Source organism: Chionomys nivalis, chromosome 7 (genome assembly GCF_950005125.1).
Source record: "Chionomys nivalis chromosome 7, mChiNiv1.1, whole genome shotgun sequence".
NCBI classification, from domain to species: domain Eukaryota; kingdom Metazoa; phylum Chordata; class Mammalia; order Rodentia; family Cricetidae; genus Chionomys; species Chionomys nivalis.
In genome coordinates this window covers 4,431,981-4,444,925 of record NC_080092.1, presented here as the reverse complement: position 1 = coordinate 4,444,925, position 12,945 = coordinate 4,431,981, and the positions used below count along the sequence as shown (strand labels likewise).

Genomic DNA, 12,945 nt, shown 5'->3' with positions numbered 1-12,945 from the left:
TATAACTCTTTAAAAAAAAAATACAAAGCAATCACTGGTGCCCATCTGACCTGGTTTAAATTGTTTAAAGACAAAACTAACTTTATAATAAAACACTTTTAAATTTTCCTTCAACACCATTCCAGAAATACCATTAAATAAATCGAACTTCAAACAATATCCCATAATTGGGTGCCTGCTGTTTGCCAGGCATAGGCTGGGGCAGGGTGCACGGAACAAAATGGAGCACTGCCTCCTCCTACGGTGAGTCGTATGGATACCAATGTGGGATTCCTACATAACGTGGGTGGGGCCATCAAAACATTGCAGAACCTCCCCTGTCCATCAGGGTGGACAGCATGCACAGCACCACCAGCTAGCCCTGACCGCAGAACCTCCATGGTCCATCAGGGTGGACAGCATGCACAGCGCCACCAGCTAGCCCTGACCGCAGAACCTCCCCTGTCCATCAGGGTGGACAGTGTGTACAGCGCCACCAGCTAGCCCTGACCGCAGAACCTCCCCTGTCCATCAGGGTGGTCAGTGTGCACAGCGCCACCAGCTAGCCCTGACTGCAGAATCTCCACTCTCCATCAGGGTGGACAGTGTGCACAGCGCCACCAGCTAGCCCTGACTGCAGACCACTGCCCCCTTTAGTCACAGAGGCTTGTTTCAGGACGGAGGGTGCTGCTCAGTGACATTTTAATAAATGTGGGGCTCAATGTGGACACAGCTTCTGACCAATGGGCCAGGATCAGACAGGGGTTGTAAGGAACTGATCTTTAGTAAGACAATGTCACCAGCATGTATGACTGAGCACTGTACCAGCATTTCAGCATTTACCCCTCCCAATCTAAAACAAAGTCCCATGGACCCTGACCGATGCCCACCCTGCATCTCCAAACACTCTCCAGACATGGGGGTCAAGGTTCAGTGCAGTTAATTAGGCCTTCGATGGCCTTCCTGCTGACATAGCTCACACAGCAAGTTCATGTGAACAAGACACACACAAGACATGTAAGGGGAAGTGGGGCTGTCAGAGATGTGAGGAGATCATTTCAAAATAAGTAAGGATCCGCCTGATCAAAGAGAACCGAAAGCTCACCAGTTCCCTGATTTGGAGGGTTATTTTTCTTGGTGTTCTGGAACCTTCCTTAAAATTAAACAATCCACTATTGATGAAACTAACCTGCTTATGTGTCTGGCTCTTTTTCGGTCTGTTTGATTTTGTTTTGTTGTTGTTGCTGATTTGAGGGGACTGATAGGGTCTGTAGGTGAGACTAGCTTCAAAACTCACAAACTTGTTCTGCTGTCCAGGCTGGCCTCAAACTTACAGAGATCCTTCTGCCTCCTGAGTGCTGGGATGAAAGGCATGCTCTGCAATGCAGGGTTTAAATTTTTTTATTTATGTGTTTATTTCTATATTTTTCTAAATTGATTTTTAGAGCATTGGAGACAATATGACTTGTTCCCCAAAGGCACATGGGAGTCTTGGTGTGGATTCTCATTAGCTGAATAGACAGACATTTTGGGTTTTAAGAAAATTAAAATTATCATGTCCTTAGTATTCTGAAGCAATACACAATGTGTGTGTATGTATGCCTGTATATGTGTATGAGTGCTTGTGCATATGTGTGTTATGTGTGTGTATATATATACACATACATACATAAATATATACACATATACATACATACACATATCAAATAGAGATGTGTTTATATTGTTTTGAAGGATGACTGGCCACCAAGTCATTCCAAGTGCTGTCACCACCCACCCCCCTTGTCTCCCTTGTCCCTATATCCAGCTTCTTTTGGATCAATGTCATAGAAAGAAGTAAAGAAACAGCTCCAAGTTCCCTTAAATGCCAGATTCTAGATAGAAGCTGGGCCTAGTGGCATACGCCTATAATCTCAGTACTAAGGAGCTGCCCAAGGGGATCAGGAGGACAATGCCATTTTGGCTGAACAGAGAACTGAGGCCAACCTAGGCCTCTGACCAATTAACTCAGGAACAAAACTCCTAAACTCCCAATAGAGAATATTCTAACTCCAAATTGGTGATTTTGTACATGGAGACATGTGCATCATCTGAAGACATTTTCAGTTGCCACTGAGTGATGGTTTCGATGCTCTTGGTGCCTAGAGGACAAAGGACAGGGATGCTGCCAATGCCCTGCAGCCTACAGGCCACCCCACCACTAATAGTGATGTGGTCATAGCAATACTGCTGTACACTTGTAATCCCACTGGAGAGGTGGAAATCAGAGAGAGGATCAGGAGCTCAAAGTCATCATTGCTACAATGGGAGTTCCAAGCCAATCCAAAAAGGAAAAAAAGAAGAAAGAAAGAAAACAAGAAGGAGAAGGAGGAAGAGGAGAAGGAGGAAGAGGAGGAGGAGGAAGAGGAGGAAGACTGGCCAGAAGGAGAAACTGTGAAGAGGTAGCAGAGGCAATTCCATGGTATCTGTATTGACACCGAGAACATAGAAGTCTTCCCCAGGGAACAAAGATGGGTGCTCTTAATCCAGTGTCTCCCCGAGCTAAGCTCGTCCCATGCTCCCACTAATGAAGTAAAATATAACATAAAACATGGGCTTGAGAGCTGATCAAGTTCAGATCCTTGAACTTAATACCATTGTGATGTTAAGCAACTCACTCAGCTCTCTGCCTCAGTTTCCTGATCTGACCCTATGTTAGCACCCACAGCACAGGATGACCATGCGAAGACAATGGACCTTTATGCACAGACCACGGAGTGGCACCAGCACGTAGGACGTGCTGATAACCTGTGCCTGAAGTCACTCCACATGGCTTCACCGTGAAAGCAGTCAACGGCATCCATGTCTCACCATGAGAACAGTTTTTGTGTGCAACATGGGGAGATCAACCTACTGTGGATAGTTTTCATTCGTGGGATGCTTGCCTGCATATCTGCAAGCCACTAACATGTGAGCTATCTAAGAGCAGGAGCCGAGTTCTCAGTTTCATATTCATGAGATGGGCATGTCTCTCAGTCTAGAGAGTGCTTGCCTAGCATTCGTGAAACTCTGGGTTTGGTCCCCAGCACCATAAGCTGGACGTGGTGGCACACTGCTGTGATACCATTGCGTGAGAGGATGGGCATTTCAAGGCTACTGTTGGCTACACAATGAGTTAAGGCCAGCCTGGGCTACATAAAAAACCACATTGGGAGTTCGAGGTCAGCCTGGACTACAAGAGCTAGTTCCAGGACAGGAACCAAAAGCTATGGAGAAACCCTGTCTCGAAAAATCCAAAAACAAAACAAAACAAAACAAACAAACAAAAAAAACACACATTGGGCTGGAGAGATGGCTCAGGGGTTAAAGCACTTATTGTTCTTGCAGAGGACCAGGGTTTGGTTCCCAGCGCCCACACGGCTGCTCACAACCATCTATAATTCCAGTTACAGGGGATCTCGTGCCCTTCTCTGACCTTCATGGGTACCAGGCACACACAAGGTACACATACATACATAGATACATGCAGCTAAAACAATCATACACACAAAATAAAATAAACAAATATTTTTAAAAATTCACACGCACTCCCCCAGACTGGAGCAACTGAGAAGCTTTGATCATGCTCTGTAGACAAAGTGGCATTGACACTCGGGATGCAGGTCAGCACAGGGAGAAGAGGATTGTTCTACCGCAGAGGTCAGTGCCAGAGAGCTACAGCATCTGGACTCTCTGGGACTTCATGCAGACAGTGCCTTGAAAGTACAAACATGCTGGGTACATGCACATGCACACGCACATGCACACACACACACACACACACAATTAAAAAAATAAAAAAGAAATGTCTTAAAAAGCAGAACATTGCCAGACGATGGTGGCACATTGTAGGGACATAGCCCCACCCATTGGGGGCGTGTTTGTCTCGGGCTAATCATCTTTCTATCTGTTGTTTCATTGGTTAAGTAATAAAGAAACTGCCTTGGCCCCTTTAATAGGACAGAAAATTAGGTAGGCGGAGTAAACAGAGAGAATGCTGGGAGAAAGAAGCTGAGTCAGGGAGTCTCCATGATTCTCCCACTCCAGACAGACGCAGGTTAAGATCTTCCCTGGTAAGCCAGCTCATGGTGCTACACAGAATATTAGAAATGGGTTAGATCAATATGTAAGAGCTAGCCAATAAGAGGCTGGAAATAATGGGCCAGGCAGTGATTAAAAGAATACAGTTTCCATGTAATTATTTCGGGGCATAAGCTAGCCATGCGGGCGGCCGGGTGCCGGGGACGCAGCCCTGCCGCTCTTTATTACAACAGCACATGCCTTTAATCCTAGCACTCAGGAGGCAGAGGTGGGTGGATCTCTGTGAGTTGGAGGCCAGTCTGGTCTACAAAATGAGTTTCAGGACAGCTAGGGCTACATAGAGAAACCCTGCCTTGAAAAACCAATAAATAAATAAATAAATAAATAAATAAAAAAACAAAAAGCAGAATGTTTAAAATAAAAGAGTTGAGAAAGAGTGAGCACAGCTTTCCATGGAGAGACCACAGCCAGCTTCAGGAAGATCCTCTGCACAACATCTCACTCCCACCCAGGACCTGCTCCCCCCCTCCCCCATGCTGAACCTGGAAGGGATAAGATCAATAAAATAATAAACATGTTTATGCAGCCTTGAGTGGTGCCTTGGAACCCAATGCCTCTTTACACACATCACCTGCTCACGGCTGCCCCTTGTGGTCCTCAGATGACGGTACCATGAAGCTGCCACCATCCCATCTTACAGATTGGAAAACTGAGGATATAAAGTACTGTGGTCCCTGTTTGAGTTCAGGGTCACTGTGAGTAAAGACCTGGGCTGGTATAGGCTTGTCTTGGAAGGATCTGGTTCTCCCAAAGTCCCAAGCATCCCTGCAATTGTTGAACTCGCTACTTGCCCCAGAAAGAGGTGGACTGCAAATTGGCGAGAAGCCCTTGGGCCCAGGAGGATGGAACCATGGGGGAATGTTGGTAGAAAAGACAGCCTGCTATTTAAGTTAGTCTACCACCCTGGCAGCAAAACACAGCCCAAAGGAACGGCAGAGGCCAAGGGGAGAGGGGCTAGGTCTCCTGGTGAGACGCAGGTGCGTGGCCTCTGCCCTGTGTCCTTCCACAGAGTGCAGGAGACAACTTTACGCAAAACCATCCATGCCTTCAAAGTCATCTGCGACTCAAATCCGGGGTGCAGGTGATTGGCTGGGGTGCTGAATTTAGGTTCAAATCTAGGTCTCCCTGACCAGAAGCCCCGGATACCATGCAATCATCAAGCTGGCTAAAAGTCCCCCAGAGCAGTAGAGCTGAGCTGTCCCAGCCTCTGGGATTTCAGTTCTAGGTGAGTACCCAAGAGAACTGGAGCACATGCCCACTACCAAACACGGACACGAATGCTTAGTAACTATTCCTGAGAACTGAAAAACTGAACCGCGCAAATACCCTGCAGATTATGCATGGCTAAAAAAAATGTGGTACATACACAGAATGGTATCTGGTCATAAAGAGGAATTAAATGTGGCTAAATACCCAGATAGAGACAAATCTGGAATCTACAAAGGCTAAATTGGCAAAGACAAACCTGGAATCGGTGACGGCTCAGTCGGTAAAGTGCTTGCTGTACAAGCGTAAGGACCCAAGTTCAATTCCCAGCAACCATGAAAAAAATTCAGGTGTGGCAGTTCCTGCTTGTGATAGCAGTGCTTGAGAAACAGACAGGCAGCTCTGGCCAGAGAGCTCAGCCTAAGACGCAGGTCCCATGTCCCAGGGAGAGTCCCTGTCTCAAAATACAAGGTGGGTGGGTGGGTCCTGAAAAATGAGAGCCAGGATTGACTTCTGGCCTCCATACATATGCACACGAATGCACACATACCTGTGCACACTCGTGCACACATACCCCCCACCACACATTATATAATTTCATATGCTAATTTCACTGGGCTAAGGGGTACCTAGCGGGCTGATAAGACACTGTTTGTGGGTATGTCTCTGAGGATGTTTCCAGAAGGGACTGGAATTTGAATGGGGGCCATGAAAAGGAGTCCGCCAGCAGGTGGGGTGCAGACCTCTACCAGGGCCTGAGCACAGTGCAACAAGGTAGAGGAAGAAGGGTTCACTCTCAGGCTGAGCTGGGACACTAATCTCCTCTACCCTCAGACATCAGAGCACCCAGCCCAGACTCAACACAGACTGAGCTGTGTACAGTGGGAGCCCTGGGATTCAGACTGGGCCTCATGTCACAGACCTCAGGTCTCCAAAGACTTTGGACTGGGACCCTTACCAACTTAACAGGAGCTCCAATTTGTTAATAGACTCTAGGATTTCTCAGATTCCAAAATCATGTGAACTAAGTTCTCATTATGTATGTACATATATATACCAAAATATATATAATGTACAATTATTGATTCCATATATATACACAGACGAACACATACATATGCATAACACATTATACAAAGACATATACACATTTATACACATACACTCACAGACGCCTGTAACATTCCCACATATATACAAATATACATGAATACCTACACATGTACATATACATACAGGCTATTTCTGTATTTCTGGAAAATCCTGACATTTATATCAAATTCCTAGAATAAGCAGATTATGAAGTATACTGGTGGCAGCTGGGAGCTTGTGAGAAAGAGAAATGGGAAGTGATTGCCTCATGGGCACAGGGTTTCCATCTGGGATGGTGAAATCATTATGGAATGAGGACATGGTAATAGTTGTACATCTCAATGAACGAACCCAAAGCCACACTGAGCTTCAGACTGTCAGTGAGTTGACAGTATGTCAGCTGCATTTAGATTGAACATACACATGATATGACTCCTTGATAGATGAGTTTGAGGCCCGTGTGGTCTACATAAAGAGATCCTGTTTCTTTCTTTTTTTTTGTTTTTTTTTTGTTTGTTTGTTTGTTTGTTTTTTTGAGACAGGGTTTCTCTGTGGTTTTGGAGCCTGTCCTGGAACTAGCTCTTGTAGACCAGGCTGGTCTCGAACTCACAGAGATCCACCTGCCTCTGCCTCCCGAGTGCTGGGATTAAAGGCGTGCGCCACCACCACCCGGCCAAGAGATCCTGTTTCAATAGAAGAAAACATCTCTTGGACTGAGGCTGTAGCATGAAGTCTTAGGCCTAGTTCCAGCACCGCAGAGACTGGATATGGAGGCATGGTCCTGGAGTCCCAGCACTAGACAGGAAAGCCAGAAACCCAATGTCCTCCTTGGCGACAAAGGGAGCTCAAGGCCAGTCTGGGCTACATGACACCCTGCCTCAAAAACCAAAAGCACAGCAACCCAAAGCAAACAAAAAGCCCTCCAGAAAACGCTGTGTTAGCAAGGGCATGGAGAGTCCACCAACTGTAAAATGGTGCGGCTGCTCTGGGAAACGGCTCACAAGTTCCTCAAAACATAAAAAGAGAACTTTCATCCAGCCCACAGTCCTGCTGCTGGGACTATATATATATAGCAAAACTGAGGCACAGTCTTAAAGGTGGGGTGTGCAAACCCATTTGTAGGGCAGTGTTAGTCACAAGGGCCGAGAAGTAGAAGCTGTGAGTGTCTGTAAGTGAGTGTGTCAGACTCACACAATGGACTAATATCCAGTCTTAAGGAGGAGAAACTTCGGGGAAAAGCCTTGAAAACATTATAATGAGTAAAAGAGGTGGCCATAAAGGGCAAACTCTGTGATTCCGCTTTTATGAAATGGCCCCTCAGCTTCACGAAGACAGGAAGTAGACCGGCGGCAAGCAGGTGGTTAATGGGATGGAGAAAGCTTTAACGGGCACCGAGTTTCACTTTTGCAAGATTAAAAAGTTCTGATTTGCAGTGATGTGAACTTACCCAGCACCACAGCCATGCACAACGGGAAAGACAGATTGGACACAGTGTTGTCTTTTTAAAAATCACGGTAAAATAAAACAAACAGACTGGGTATGATAGCTCAATCTTGTAATATCAGCACACAGAGGTTAGCTTGGGCTACGTATGAGGACCCTGCTTTCTCTCTCTCTCTCTCTCTCTCTCTCTCTCTCTCTCTCTCTCACACACACACACACACACACACACACACACTCATACACGCTCACACTCACACACACACACACATGCACAGGCTGGTAGGTATATCCTCTTTAGCTAAGCTGTGGAATAACACTTTCCATGGGTGCCCAAGGAGCCCCAACCTCAGCACTGTACCTCCCTGACCTGGAACCATAGGCAATAACTACAGGGCACACATTGGGACCCGGTCACTGAATAGTTACTGAGTAAGCTGTTTGGCAGTCACATGCCAAGGTCAAGCTGGTCAAACCTTTGTATGTTACAGACTGGTCAGTGGAGGCAAGGCATGGTGACCTGTCCACAGTCCCAAAGTCATTGAGAGATAAGGAAAGATGTGAACTCTGGCTGTAGCCCTTCTATGAGAGTATCTGACTTCAACATGTAGTCAACACGTAGCCAACATGGGATTAGGAATTCCCTACTGCAAATGGGAAATAAACAAGAAATTCCCCACAGTGATCTTCAAGTTATACTAGTGATTCAGAATTTGGTGGACCTTGGCCTCTTTAATAACTCATAGAATGACCTATGTGAAGCTCAGATAAGAGTTTTCAAAGGTTCATGGACCATCCCCCCTCCCAAATTTACCCAGATACCTCAGTTAAGAATCCCCTTAAATGCTTGTGTAGGTCCTGATTTCAAGTGCTATGCGGTTAGTTTTATGCCAACTTACATAAGCAAGAGTCACTTGGCAAGCAGGACACTCAACTGAGAAAATGCTTCCATAACATTGGTCTATAGGCAAGGTTGGAGTGTGTTTTGTTGATTGATGATCCGTATTGAAGGGCCCAGCTCAGTGGGGATGGTACACCCTGGGCAAGTGGTCCTGAACGCTGTAGGAAAGCAGGCTGGGTAAACCATGCAGAGAAAGCCAGTAAGCAGCGTTCCTCCATGGTCTCTACTTCAGTTTCCGCCTCCAGGTTCCTACCTTGTGCTCCTGCCCTGACTCCTCTTAGTGACCTGAGAGTTGTAAGTCAAATAAACCCTTTCCTCTCCAAGTTGTTTTTGGTGATGGTGTTGTATCACAGCAATAGAAACCGCAACTAAGACATTCTAGAACCACACAAGCCAAGTATGGTGGCACACACTTGTCAACAACACTTGGGAGGAAGAGGCAGAAGGATCGGAGATTCAAGATTATAGCAAGACCAGCCTGGACTACATAAGACTCTGTCAAAAAAAAAAAAAAAAAAGTAAGCAAGAATGTAAGCAAATAGAATCCACTTTATGCCAGGTGTGGGGGTGACATCTATAATCATAGCACTTGGGGGTGGAGGCAGAAGGATCCTGCAGTTGGGGGAGAGCCCATTTCAACAAACCACACCAAAACCAAAACAAAACAAAGAACCTAGTTCTTCACACTGCTGAGTGCATTCTTTCTCAGGATTGCCTACACATCATAGCCCTCGGGAATCCCACAAAGTCCATAGAGGTTGAAAAATCAGTATTGGCACATCAGAGGATTCTGGGCTTGCAGCTCTCAGACTGCTAAGTAGCTGCCCTCAGACCTACGGTAAGTGTAATTCCTCCAGCTCCCAGGTGCCCTCCCTGGTGCCCACTGAAGCTAAAGGCTCCATGACGGACCATCAGGGACCATTCAAAGCTCAGCATCTTTGCTCTACAAGTTCTCCTTTAACTTTGGGCCCCAGACCAGAAGCCTGAACTTGACTCTTGACTACCTGTCTCTACTCCACACGTGGAATGTTTGTGCGTGTGTGTGTGTGTGGTGCCAGAGGAGGGCATTAACCTTGAGATAGCATCTCTTACTGAGCCTGGACCTCATTTTTTTTTGTTGTTATTTTTGCTAAGCTAGTGGCCAGAAAACCCCAGGAATCCTGTCTCTGGTGTCGAAGCGTTGGGGTTATAGGAACACATGGCCACATTCACCTTTTTCTGTGAGTTCTGGGGCTCTGATTCAGGCCCTCATGCTTTCATAGCAAGTGCTTTATACACTAATCTGTCTCCCTAGTTCGCTCTCCATCACCCACACCTTTACAGTGAAGGTGAACTGTACCTCCCAGGTGTTCTGGGCCTCCCTCCTTACCTCTGTTTTCTTCTGTTCCTATACTAGTCTATGGTGGATAATCAACTGCCAACTTAAGGAGATCCAGAATTATCTGGGACACAGGGATGCCCAATGTGGGTTATCTTGAGTAAACCAATAGAAGCAGGAGGTCCCACCCACTGTGGGCAGCACCATTCCCTGGGCTTGGCTCCTAGACCATATATACAAATGGAGCTGAACACAAGCATCACACTTCCTGACTAGAGATGCACTCTGACCTGCTGTACCATGCTCCTGCCATGGTGACTCCTACCATGCTGCACTTGACTCTTGACCCGTGAGCCAGACTAAACCCTTCCTTCTTTACGCTGCTTTCTTTTAAAGTTGGTATTTTATCATGGCAACAGAAAGAGACTAAGGTGCCATCTTCATCCTGCAGTCCTGACCCAAACAAAATTCTTCCAGGCAAAAGAGCTCTAGAGTTGATTCATCCAGTACAGCAGCTGCATGTGGCCATTTAGATTTACATTAAAATTAACAGAATCAAATCCTATATCTCTAGCCACACTTCCAACGCTCAATGGCCACAGGTAACTAGTAACCACCACATTATACCTGGTGAATGTGGGCTGGTTGATTTTAACTGTCAATTTGATACAACCTAGATCACTTGAGAAGGATCTCAACGTGGAATTTATTCAGATTAGGTTGGTCTGTGGGCATGTTTGTGGGGGATTGTCTTGATTGTTAATTAATGTAGGACAGACCCAGTCATGGTGATTGGTACCATTCCCTAAGCAGGGAGGAGAAAGCCAGCTGAAAGTAAGCAAGTGAGGGTTGTATAGGGCAGCCCCACAGTAAGGCAGGACTCGAGCCTTATACAGCACAAGTATCCTTATACACTAGCCTTGGCAACTCCACAGGCAGGGGCTGGGTCCTACACACAGCATAACCCCAGCCAGCAGCCCAGGGTCAGGCACACAGGTGGTCCTCACCAGCCTCCATGTCCCAGAAACTCCTTCATCTAAGACTCCAGCTCCTACAGTATGGGAGGATGGATAATGTGCCTTCAACACCTAGATCCTGTGGATGCTACAGCTTTTGGAAAAGGGACTTGGCATCTTCATTTAGTAAAGGATCTAAGAGAGACAGACAGAGATAGAGACAGACAGAAACAGAGAGGCCCATGTAGTCCAAGCTGGTTCTGAACTCACTACGTGGCTGAGGATGATCTAGAACTTCTGATCCTTATGTCTCCACTTCCCTTGCACTGGGATTACAGGTGTGTGCCACTATGTCCAGTTTATTTAGTGCTAGGTACAGAATGGGACCCAGAGCTCTGTGCATGCTAGGCAGGAACTCCACCAGCTGAGTTACATGAAACCAGCACATTTATGATAATGTGTTATAGTGGCCATAGGGAGTGAATGAGTGTATTCCATTCTAAGGGATTATTGTGTTGGAATCAGAAGATCTGAAGGCCGAGGGAGATAAAAGGAATAGCTGAGGATGTAACAGAGTACACGTGCCTAGCATGCACGAGGCCCTCAGTTCCATCCCCAGCACCAGAAGAAAAAAAAAAAACACAATAAAATAAAAGAAAGGCACCAGGGCCCCGGCCCCAAGTGTGCTAGTGGGTGCGGCTGAACTGGGAAAGTCTCTAGAGGGTCCAGTGCATAGACCACTGGCCAGTAAGCTTCCATGTCACTTCCCCACCTTGGTCCTGCTGCCTCCTGGCTGCTGAAGGTGCCAAACAGGTCTGTGAGCTGACTTTGGATGGGGCAAGCACTTTCTCATCTTCCCAGCGGCCCACTGACTCCCCTCCTACACAGTGCTGCTAAGGCTGCCTGCTTTTCAATCACTCAAAGAAACACGGCTCGGTTGGGTGAAGGCATGAGTAAAGGCATCCCTTGGAACCTTCTCTTGCCTCATCATGCTAGATTTTTCCTACCCCTATAAATTTTTTACCTCATAAGTTAGCAGCAGGGTTTGTGTAACTGCACACGGTAGTTGCTCCGTGTATTTTAATAAAGGAATTGGAGAATGAATGCAGTTTGGGACCACTGGCCCAACATACCTGATCTTGGCCTTCCTAAAAGCCAGCTCCTCTTCATTGCCGAAGTCCAGGGACACATCCTCAGTATCGTCCACGAGGGCCTGGGGGACACCAGGAACAGATGGCAGGCCCCACTGACACACACCCTGCCTCCATTGCAGAGTGCCCTTTCCTCCTAGAGGGTCTGAGCTTCTTTTAGTCTTAGCCCCTTACCGCTCCAGGCTTTCCCCCACCCTCTTTACACTGGGGCCCAGTCCAGCCTTAGGCTCCAAGACCAGCGCATCTATTTTCCTCCCTCAGGCTCTTTGCCATCCTCCTCCTCACGACACGGCATCCCCACAGCCCTACCTGTTTCATTCTCCTGGGTACCAGTTGACCCTACAGCGCAGGCTCCAGCTTCACCCTTCACCGCCCAAAGTTAAGGAATTCCAGCAAGCAGCCAGCCTGAGGGATGCTAAAGAGCTCAGGCTCCACAGCTTTGCTTTGCTTGTCTGTAGGGGGAGGGGCTCTGCGCAGTGCGCAGTCTCCGGCTAGGGCGGTTCCAGAGAGGATCCCCCAGGGAAGCTGTGACAGACGCTGCTGAGCCTGGAGCTGTTGGCAGGGAAACGGACCTGCAGGACCCTGGACAGTGAGGGGATGGTGGCAGGGCGTGTGTGTGTGTGTGTGTGTGTGTGTGTGTGTGTGTGTGTGTGTGTGTGTGTGTTGTGGAGATTCCAGAGGGCTGAATGAATGTCTGTTCATTAGTATCCAGAAGCAACATTAAGGTTAAAAGAAAAGTTTTCAGGCTCTATGAAAAGCAGATTTTTCTGAGCTAGGCATAGT

At 47.0% G+C, this 12,945-nt stretch overlaps 1 protein-coding gene across 4 annotated transcripts in view; it reads right to left on the bottom strand.

Moving 5' to 3' along the window:
• Tvp23a (trans-golgi network vesicle protein 23 homolog A) overlaps positions 1–12,609 on the bottom strand; it is a 42,570-nt gene extending 29,961 nt beyond the window's left edge. For all 4 annotated transcript variants that reach the window (XR_009057366.1, XM_057773551.1, XM_057773549.1 and 1 more), the window contains exons 1-2: positions 12,472–12,609; positions 12,145–12,224 (exon numbers count right to left, since the gene is read on the bottom strand). Coding sequence is in view for 3 of the 4 variants with exons in the window: in XM_057773551.1 (XP_057629534.1) it covers positions 12,145–12,224; positions 12,472–12,480 (89 nt within the window). In the remaining variant the exon portion in view is untranslated. The remainder of the gene's footprint in view (positions 1–12,144; positions 12,225–12,471) is intronic.
• Between the last annotated feature and the right edge of the window lie 336 nt (positions 12,610–12,945).